General features: G+C 40.7%; 1 protein-coding gene across 2 annotated transcripts in view; it reads left to right on the plus strand.

Annotated features, from left to right (window-relative positions):
* Positions 1-4,703: 4,703 nt before the first annotated feature.
* The window catches only part of FDX1 (ferredoxin 1), a 12,725-nt gene continuing 7,417 nt past the window's right edge, over positions 4,704-10,011 (plus strand). The window contains exons 1-2 of one of the 2 annotated variants that reach the window (XM_019524991.1): positions 4,704-5,247; positions 8,272-8,401. In XM_019524991.1, the coding sequence (XP_019380536.1) occupies positions 5,097-5,247; positions 8,272-8,401 (281 nt within the window). In that variant the 5' untranslated portion in view covers positions 4,704-5,096. The remainder of the gene's footprint in view (positions 5,248-8,271; positions 8,402-10,011) is intronic. The other variant, XM_019524990.1, reaches the window with a different exon arrangement.

Consider the following 10,011-nt stretch of genomic DNA (forward strand, 5'->3'; position numbering starts at 1 on the left):
ACCCTCTAATTGGTTCCTTACCTCTTTGCTCTACCCCTACCCAGCCCATCTGGCACCCGTCCTTCACTGATTGGCACCCCAGTGCTGCACATAGCTCATTCCCTGTTCTGTCAGTGTCCTATGGACAGACAACCTGACACTTATCAACTTAACACTTTAGTTGGCCAGAAGGGACATGCCAAGCTTGAAATGTCCCAGCCTATTATTATCAGAAAGGACTTTTTTTTGAGTTGGTGTCCAAGCAGCCGATCTCTTAATGTGTGAACTTAGCAATAGAACTTCTCAGGGCCAGACCTGGGGGCCAGAATCTGCTGAGAATACCTAGATCTTCTGCAAGACTGGCATTAGAAAGAAAGTAGCCTACCTTTGATCTTTGGGTGCCTCTGGCATCATTGGAACCAGATGTCCTGATCACCTGTGATTATTTCCATGAAGAAACTCCCATCTCATCAGAGAATGGAGGGCATGCTGTGGGTGCTTTAAATAAATAATGTTTTTCATTTAGCAAGCTTACAAACTAGGTATAAAGTGTTTTCCCCGGCTGCAAATATTTCTCCTTTACTTGGTAGAATGCCAAATATTCCTGCTTGATGGATATACATTGACAATTCTTTATTTTAAAAAGTAAGCAATTTTATCTTTAGCAGAACCCAACCGAATTTAATATAGCACATGCTTCACTTGAATTTTGCAGATAAACAAGGTCAGTCTTTCATCACTGATTATATCTTTGGGACTAATTCATTGTTACTGAAGGTAGCTTATGGCTGTCTTCTGGAAAATAGACTGAGGGAAGGTTTGACAAGAATTGAACATGGCATAATAATGAATCATAGTACATATTGCTGCCAAAGATTTTTACAATTATGGCAGTCAGAAGCAAAAAAACGTTCTTGGAGTTGGCTAAAAATACAAGTTTAAGGATGGCTCTAAAATACTGCTTTATGACCAGTTTCAGAATATTTGATTTAGTTTAGTCATTGTTAGGGAACTTATTTTTAGTTTAATATAGGAAGCTACATTTTTCTGAAAAATATTTAATATGTTTGTTTGTTTTAGCATGAATATTTCTGCTGTTGGTATACAAATAAGACTTGCTATGGACTGGCTTCCTCAGGTAATTTTTGTAAACTGAAGGTTACCCAAAGGTATTACAGAGATTGCTTGGATATGCCATTCCCATAGGTAGATTTCAGTTTAAAACACAGATTTTTGTATAATTCATTTTATTTTTTGGCTAGGAGGGAGAGGAGACCCATTACCAATTTGGGAATAATTTGTGTTTTCCATTTACTGTTAGGTGCATGTGCAAATGCATGTGCACATGCACAGAGACTGCACAGATGAAATATCAGGGCACCTGACAAAAATCAGCTCCCATTTGTTACTGCAGTAACTGCTTTTTGTGTCAACATCTTTTAGTTTGATTTATAATCCATAAAATAGGGTTCTAATATTTAAAAGTGACTTGATATTATAGAATTATCTGCTTGGGTTCTATTCCATATTATAAATGTTAATCGTACAAGTAAGGATCTTTTTGTCAATCCTACAAATCAAAAGTTAAACAAAGTTCTTTATTTTATATTATATGGTATTTTTAAAAAAAAAAAGAGTTTCTAAAGGCTCTGTAAGGCATTTTGTGAAACCTGTCCAACTGCATTGCTGTTACTGGAGTGAAATAGATGTAGTTTGTTTGAATTTAGTAAAAAGCTCTATTACACATGAAATAATATAAATCCAGCCCATTCCATCAGACATCGTTTGGGGAAGCAATAATGTCTGGTCCTGTGTCCAGCCTGGGATATTCTTTGTGCATGTTGTCATGTCCATTCCAGGTTCTGTTAAGTTCTGTAATTTTTTCTGCTTGGGCCATAGTTAGCCTAAGGAGCAATGATTTTAGTTTGTACCTTGTGTGTGGCCCAGTGGCACTCCTGCTGTGACAGACACGCCGGTTTCATTTTTATCTTGCATCTCAAACGTTTCTGTTTTCTTTTCTGGATAACTTTAGTTAAATTCAGTTCCATAGCTATGATCTTGGGCTTTGAAACAAACTAATTTAAATTCCTTTTAATTTCTGGTATTTTTCTAAGGCATATCATGTCAGGAGTATTTGAATGTTCTTCTGTCACTTTGGTGGATTTCCAGCTGCTTATGTTAAAAGGACATGCTGATATCAGTGAATGACAAATCCAGCTCACACTCTGTTAGCTCTGCAATGCTAGGAGTCATCAAAACCAGTAAAAATGTATTTAAATTACTTAAATTAATAGATGGGACCGTGTTTAATTACCAGGGACAGGTCTTTTAAGTGAGAAGATGGTGTTTTTCAGTCTCTTGGTTTGTCAGGAGGTTTTGCACACTAGGACAAGAAATGCAAAACCTGCCAACACATATCCACCAGTCCCACAATAACTACACCTCACAGCAAAGCCATCACCATTCCTACACCTCCAGAAATGTAATATATCCCATCCAGTGTGTCCCGGGAGGCGAAGTAATGCAGGGCACTTACCTGCAGCTCGGGACGGAGCGCACTTAGAACGGAGAGAGGAACCCGCTCGTTAGCCGCCTCTTTGTACAGCTGCAGCTGGCCAGTGGTGTCAGTGTCAGACGCCAGCTGGCGAAAATGAAAATGGCGGCCACTGCTGCGGAGGGGGCGGATAGCCAGGAGACCAAGCTGCAGCTGACACTGGCAGCAGAGTGGGCTCCACGAACAGACACCGAGGAGACCAGCGAGCTGGAGGTAACATTGGCTGGGGAGAGGAGCACCGCGTCGAAGACCCCTGCCGAACAATGGAGGAGCGACTGGCTGGCTGAGTGAGGGAAAGCAGAAGCGGCCCCTAGAGCGCAGCAGGACTCAGGTGGGAGTGCCAGGACGGTGGGGCATGTAGGATGACACACCAAGAGGTGAAGACCCGGAGACAGCCCTGAAGGGGATTGCAGTCGGAGCGGGGATCGCTGCCAGGGCCCGGGATGTTAAGTGTTGGATCAGAGCTAGTCCGGGGAGCGACAAACAGAGTGTAGAGTCATCCCTCCCCTTTAAGGGTCCAGGGACGGGGAATAGGTGGTGGGTTGGTGGAGGTGCTTTGGTTTTGTTTCGAACTACCCCGAGCTAGAGGGGCAGAGTCTATAGGGGTGTGCCCCTGTGGTGGGGTCACAGGGAAGCCTTGGAAGGGGCAGTAGTGGGGAAGGTTCCCCACGGGACAGGATTAAGGTGTGAAGCATCGCAGGAGCTAGGAGAGCCTCCCACCATTGGCTTCGGGACACAGAGCAGCGGATGTGATCTGCGAGGAAGGCCACAGATAATGAGGCGGTCCACTGAAGGTGGCGTGAGGCTGGGGTGTAGGGGTGGCGGAGCCCCGTGAGCGACCATCGGGCCTAACCCAGGCCACCGAGGGACCCACTAACTAACCCCGCCTACTGAGGAACACCAAGACGTGACAGGCGAGAACGGGGTTGGCGACGCAGGAGGAAAGAACTACCCCGATGACAAACCAGCCTGGAAGGGGCGGGACATCTGCCAAGAGACCAGCGTCGCCCGAGAGCAGCTAGTTGAAGCCCGGTGGTCACACAGTGCACCAAATTCCCTGATGGAAAATATGTAGGAGAAACCAAACAACAACTGTGCACCAGACTGAATGCACACTGAGAATCTATCAGCGACCCAAATACTCAGTTACCTGTGGAACAATCACTCCCTCTCCGCTCTCTGTCCTAACCCTCAAAGGGAACTTATAAAATACTTTCTGTAGACAAGCCTACAAACTTTACTTCATAAATCTACTGAATACAAAAAATCATGGACTCAATATAGACACTGGATTTATGGTACTTTACAACCTGCCTGACATCTGATTCACCAAGTACCTGCCAGACCTGACCTCTTACACTTTTCTTTCCCCGCTTCCTTTTCTGCCCTTTGTTTTTCTAATTTCCAGCTGTTTAGTTTCTCACCTTTCTGTACCTTGAATATCTGCTACTGTAGAGTCTCCCTTACACCTTTTGTCTTTTCCCCCTCCCTACTCTGCTCTACCTTTTTTGTTTTCCTAATTTCCACCTGTATACATTCTCACTGACATCTTGGCACACTTCTAGCTTCTTTCGTTGCTTGGAGTCTCAGAACAGCAGAGACTGCCTGAAGAAGGGTGATTGCACCCAAAAGCTTGCAAAAATCTTTTTTCCAACTACTCAGTTGATCTAATAAAAGATATTACATCTACCCAAAGAACCTTGCCTTCCAATGTGTGTTTTAAGTATTTTGGTCAGACAAAGGACACTATTCTCATATTATTTGAATGAAATAGTACTTTGTTGATTCATTTATTTTTTTTTAAATAAAGTACTGTCTTGATGACATGTGTATGTAACCTGTGAAAACTAGTTCCATTTGAGGTCAATCACAAGTCCCCTGGGCTTCACTGAGGACAGGATTTCACCCTTATTTTCCAAGTGATAGTACCATTCCATACAGTACTCTTCATGCTGTGCTTTAAACAGCAAGATGCATGCAGTTGTTATAATTCTATAATGCCATTTAAAGTAACTTAACTATTAGAACCCTATTTTATGGATTATAAATCAAACTAAAAGATGTTGACACAAAAAGCAGTGACTGCAGTAACAAATAGGAGCTGATTTTTTTTGTCAGGTGCCCTAATATTTCATCTGTGCAGTCTGTGTGCACCTACCAGAGAAGTGATAACTTGTTTCTTTGGTCCTCTTATTTTATGTTCAGCGTATTCAGTATTATAACAGAAAAAAATAAGTGTTGTGTTTTAAAACTAAATAGTTCTGACTTTATTTGCAAACAGGAAAATCCTGGGATTTGATGCCTTTCTCCTATTTCTTGCTATTACAAAGCACAAACCTTGATTGTTGTTCCTTACTTTTTAAGTCTGGAAGCTCAACACTGCAAAATAGAGAAGGAAAGAGATGCTGTCAAAAAGAGTTTACAAGCTAACAGTTCCTTTAGGTGTTTGTGCCAAAACATTTGATGCTTGTTGATTTATTAGTGTTCAGCAAAAACTAAATGTCCCCTCAAGCTCTGGACTTTTCTTTTGCTGTCAGTCTCCATGTATGTTTTATAGATAAGCATGAAAGGTGTGCTTTTATCTTTCAGTTCTGAAGATAAAGTTACTGTTCATTTCATAAATCGTGATGGTGACAAACTAACAGCTGAAGGGAAAATTGGGGACTCACTACTGGATGTTGTTGTTGACAGTAACCTAGACATAGATGGATTTGGTAAGTAAAATGACATGAAATATCAGACTTGATTTCTGGAAGTAAAATTGATTACCAGTTTTCTCACTGCTATAGGATAATGGCATTTGAATCAAGATGCCTTCCTTGAGAATTTGCCCAACTCTTCTTTTCCTCACAGGCTCCAGGGACCTTGGACAAGAAATGGGACAACAATATAGTAGTAGAAGGCAGCAAATGTATCTAACAGTTTTTCATTTGAAAGAGACGTTTCTTATGCCCCCTTTCTTTCCTAGTGGGCACGTCTACACGTGCAAGTAAGTCGAAGCAATAAACTCTGGTGCTTATAGCACCAGAATTTATTGCCAGCCAGGCACCGCGTTTACACATGTGCCCAGGAGCATAGCATGTTGAGCCAGGGCAGAGTAGCCCTGGCTGCCATGTTCCTCCTCCCATATTTTTCTTGTGTTTGCTTCCCAGTTTGTTTTTCCTGTTCAGTTTGCACATGTCTATAAAGTAGGCAGCCTCCACCTTCTGGACAAGGGTACCAGTCAATTCTTTCAGATGTGTTTGCAGAATAACCCCCCCCCCCCTCTTTTTTGCCATGCACCTCACCCCGCTTCCCCTGTCCTGGAACAAGTGAGGTTATTTTCAATGAAGGATTTAAATTCCCTCATAGAAGTAACCACCTCTCTTCAAGATTAAGAAATAGTTTTTGTAAAAAAATATAAGATGTCTAGGGAAAGGATCAGTATCCCCAAAGGCTCTTGCAATAAAGCAAAAACTAAAGGATTTTTGGTACAGTAAATTCTGCTTTATTGCACATCAGTTATTTACATATTTCAATTATCTGCATAATTTTATGTAGGACAAAAATGTTTCCTATCAAACATTTGCCCTGTTATTTTTATATTTGCTTTTACCATGTTTTGGTTTATTGCATAAGCTGAAACTAGAAAACAAAAGCCAAAGATCAGTTAATCAAATAAAACAATATTGAGCAGTTTGTGGGGAAAGAATTCTACTTGAAACAAGTTATTGAAATTTATTGTAATCTAGTAAATGATTAGTTAGCTCTTAGCTTTTTTTAAATTAATAAGCGCATGTCATTTTTGAGGTATGCTTAACATGCTTCCTGTGCTTTATCATTGTATTGTCCATATTAGACATACTGCTGAATGAATGAATAATTTAAGACGGGGTAGCAAACTCAGTTGAGTTCCTGACCTCATCCAGACTGTGTGGCTTCTCACAGGCCAGACAACCAACCTCTGGATCTGTGCCGCAGAGCTTCTCATTGTGGCTACCAGAGTTACTGTATTGGTGCAGCTAACAGCAAAGGAGTTAACAATGTTTCTCAACCCCTGTGACCAACTGTCACTGATTTTAGTTGCCAGCAGTGACCAAAAATATTAAATTTTGTAACACTATTTACCCACTAGATACTGACTAGGCTGACACTGGCTCCAGCATCCAGAAAGTGGCCTAGAATAAGAAAATCTAAATAGCAAAGTACCATCATTATACTAGATACCAGCTAACATCTGTGCTGATGTTTGTTTGAGTCACAGGCATAAGATTAAGCAATTGTCAGTAACTGATGCAGCGACCAAGAATGTGCATGATAAGCTTTAAAGGTGTGTCCAGATGAGTGCGGTCGTGTAGTATGTGGCACTGCAGACATGTTTGCAGCATCATGTACCACGCAGTCCAGTGTTCTCCGTACTGCAAGGACACATTGCTCATGCATGCGCTGCTCCAGGGTTTTTTTTCTAGGGGGTCAGAAAAAAAGTTTAAATTAAAAAAAATAGAACATACAAATGTTTTTATTTTTCCTTTTTATGTGATGTAAGTCTGTATCCCGGGCACATGGCAGGTGATGTGTATCATGAAATTTTAATGCAATCTGTAAAAAAAAAAAAAAAAATTGAACATACAAAATTATATTTATCATTTCCATCATATTATAACTAAACAAGTTTTAAATTACACAAGCGTATATTTACATGCCTGTTTTTTATTTTTTGTGTTCATATTATCTTGGAAATACTTTTTAAAACAAAAAAAACCAACCCAACCCATTTACAGTCATTTCCAGGTAAGACTGTTCCAAATAATGAGCATCTCAGGAAAAGTGACTCCTAGCATACTGGGTCTCTCATTATGTGTCTTCTTCATACTGTTTGCACTTGTTCTTTCCTCTTCCCTGGTAGAGCAAACTCTGCTGCTAAAACGTACTCATTTATTTTAATTTATTCATAGAAAACTGCAGATTTGCATGATGCTTCACAAGAATACCTATATTCCCTGCCTCAAAAAGGCAATAATCTAAATAAGAAAAGAAAACAAACGATTTCAGGAAAGGGATGGTGAGAAGATTGTTGGTGAGAGGAAATCATTGTTGTAAAGGTGGATTTTTAAAGAGGCTTTTGAAGGGTGATGGGGCAGTTAGCAGATGAGGATTGAACAAATATCTTGTGCTCAGGCAACTGTATTTTCTTCCCATATTCTCTAACATTTCAAAATTCCTATGAAAAACAGTTGTCCATTAGTGTCAGGAGCAAGAGCAGAGGGGAAATAATGTGACACAGTTCTAGTTAGGTTTGCTGTGTTTTGTCTCCTGGGTCAATGAGACCAGTTCTCTCCCCAGAAGCTAGGTTTGATATAGCACAATACTGTGGCATGGTGATCTTGATGTGGAGGGAGACACTAAACATTAACTCTTTCCTTCCACCTCTTCTCCCTTGCCAGCTGGACTGGAGACTTGCACCTACTTTCTCTTGTATAAAAAATATAGAGAGACTGATAGGCTTCTAAGTACTGTATTTACTTGAATATGAGACAAGTTTTTCCCCTGCCAATCAGCATGTGGAAAAAGCCCCTCCTTATACATTAGCATACAAGGAAACCTTACTAAATACATTGCCTATCTTTGAACTGCACTTAACCCAGCTACCTGTGTGCATCACCTGGCTTGACAGCGAAGTGTCCTCATGAGCTGTTTGTGTCTTCAGTAGGAGTATATAAATCTTGAGTTTTTCTATTATTTTTTTCTCTGTTTTCTAGGTGCATGTGAAGGAACATTGGCCTGCTCCACTTGTCATTTAATCTTTGAGGACCAAATATTTAAGAAATTAGATGCAGTTACTGATGAAGAGATGGACATGCTGGATCTAGCATATGGACTGACAGAAACGTAAGGCACAACCTACCTGTATTCTCTGAAGGACTGGAAGAGAGGGATAAGAGGAGAGGATAGGAAATAATTCATTCTTGCTGGAATGACTTCATCAGACCATAGTAAATAGGTGAAATGTTTTAAAAGTAGGAATCGCAGGTTGGTAAAGAATATGTTATAAAAAAAAAAAAAAGTTAAAGGCATTTTCTCAACCTACAGGCTGTTTGCTAGTTGTCAGTAATATCCTCTTGCTGTTCAGGCATGTTGTGTGTAGAATTCATAGAAAGCAAAATGACCAAAAGCCACCCACCCCTTCAGTGTTTTATTGCTGTCCTTTCTTTTTTTCTTTCCACCTTTATTTTAATAACATTAGTGCAAGTTACACACAACAAAACTCTGTTGTGTTAGAACAGATTGGTTAGTGGCCATCTGTAGAAACCAGATGGGTGCCAGTCAGTTTGGTCTTCCATTTCCACAACCTTATGCTTTCATACAAAGAAAGAGGACCTCTAATACTTTGGCCAAGAACTATCTGCAGACAGCATTCCAACACAACACTTCTTTGTTTTATCTGTGCATGTTAGCTCCTAAATGACCAAATATTGATATTTTCTTAGTGAAATGCTCGATAGCAGTAGAAGGCAAAACAGTTGATTTTGGCTGTTATAATTCCTATTTGCTTTCCTCCTGTTTGCTAGAGCTCCAATTAGAAACTTTTTGGAAAAAAGCATCATGTTGGATTTCTCTGTCAATGTATTTCAGCCAGCCAGTATCAACATACTGATTTTTACATACTGATTTTACATCAGCTTCCTGTAATGTACAGGCACCTTGTGTTACAGCTGTAACTGTTGTGCATGGATGAGTAACTGCCATGTGTGAGAATCATAGAAAATTCGGGTCAGAAGGGATCTTAGGAGGTCATCCAGCTCAACCCCCTGCTCAAAGCAGGATCATCCCCAACCAGATCATCCCAGCCAAGGCTTTGTCTAGCCAGGTCTTAAAAAGCTCCAAGGATGGAGATTCCACAACTTCTCTGGGTAACTTGTTCCAGTGCTTTATTACCCTCCTAGTGAGAAAATTCTTCCTGATATCTAACCTAAACTTCCCTTTCTGCAACTTGAGACTGTTGCTCCTTGTTCTGAGTTGCATATTTATAAATGAGAAGTATATTCATCATAATCGGCTGACACTGTTGAGCATCTTTATGACCCCATTTTTTATTGTTGCTACCCCAAATGGGGCTATGACCCCAAGGTTAGGAACCGCTGGTATAGTGTGTCCACTACCAGTAGTTTCTGTGTTATCCATTTGCACAGTGCTGCTTGCCTGCCACCTTTTGGCATGACACCATAGAAGTGCCTACTGTGGCTGCATTAGGATAGTGGGTTGTCTATCCACTCCAAACATAGTCTTCCACTTCAAAACAAAGTAAGATACAGAAGATACAGCAGTGTTAATGTGTGGTGTATTCAGGCTCCTCTTGGTGATGAAGCCCTGACTTAAGTGACTCTCCTGTAATAATAACTCTCCTGTAAGTGACTCTCCTGTAATAATAACTACAGCCCAGCCCAGACCACTGAGCGAATCGAATAAACAGGTAAGAGATAGGGGCCAGGGTAATGCTG

Source organism: Gavialis gangeticus, unplaced genomic scaffold (genome assembly GCF_001723915.1).
Source record: "Gavialis gangeticus isolate Ggan-Ray unplaced genomic scaffold, GavGan_comp1, whole genome shotgun sequence".
NCBI classification, from domain to species: Eukaryota; Metazoa; Chordata; order Crocodylia; family Gavialidae; genus Gavialis; species Gavialis gangeticus.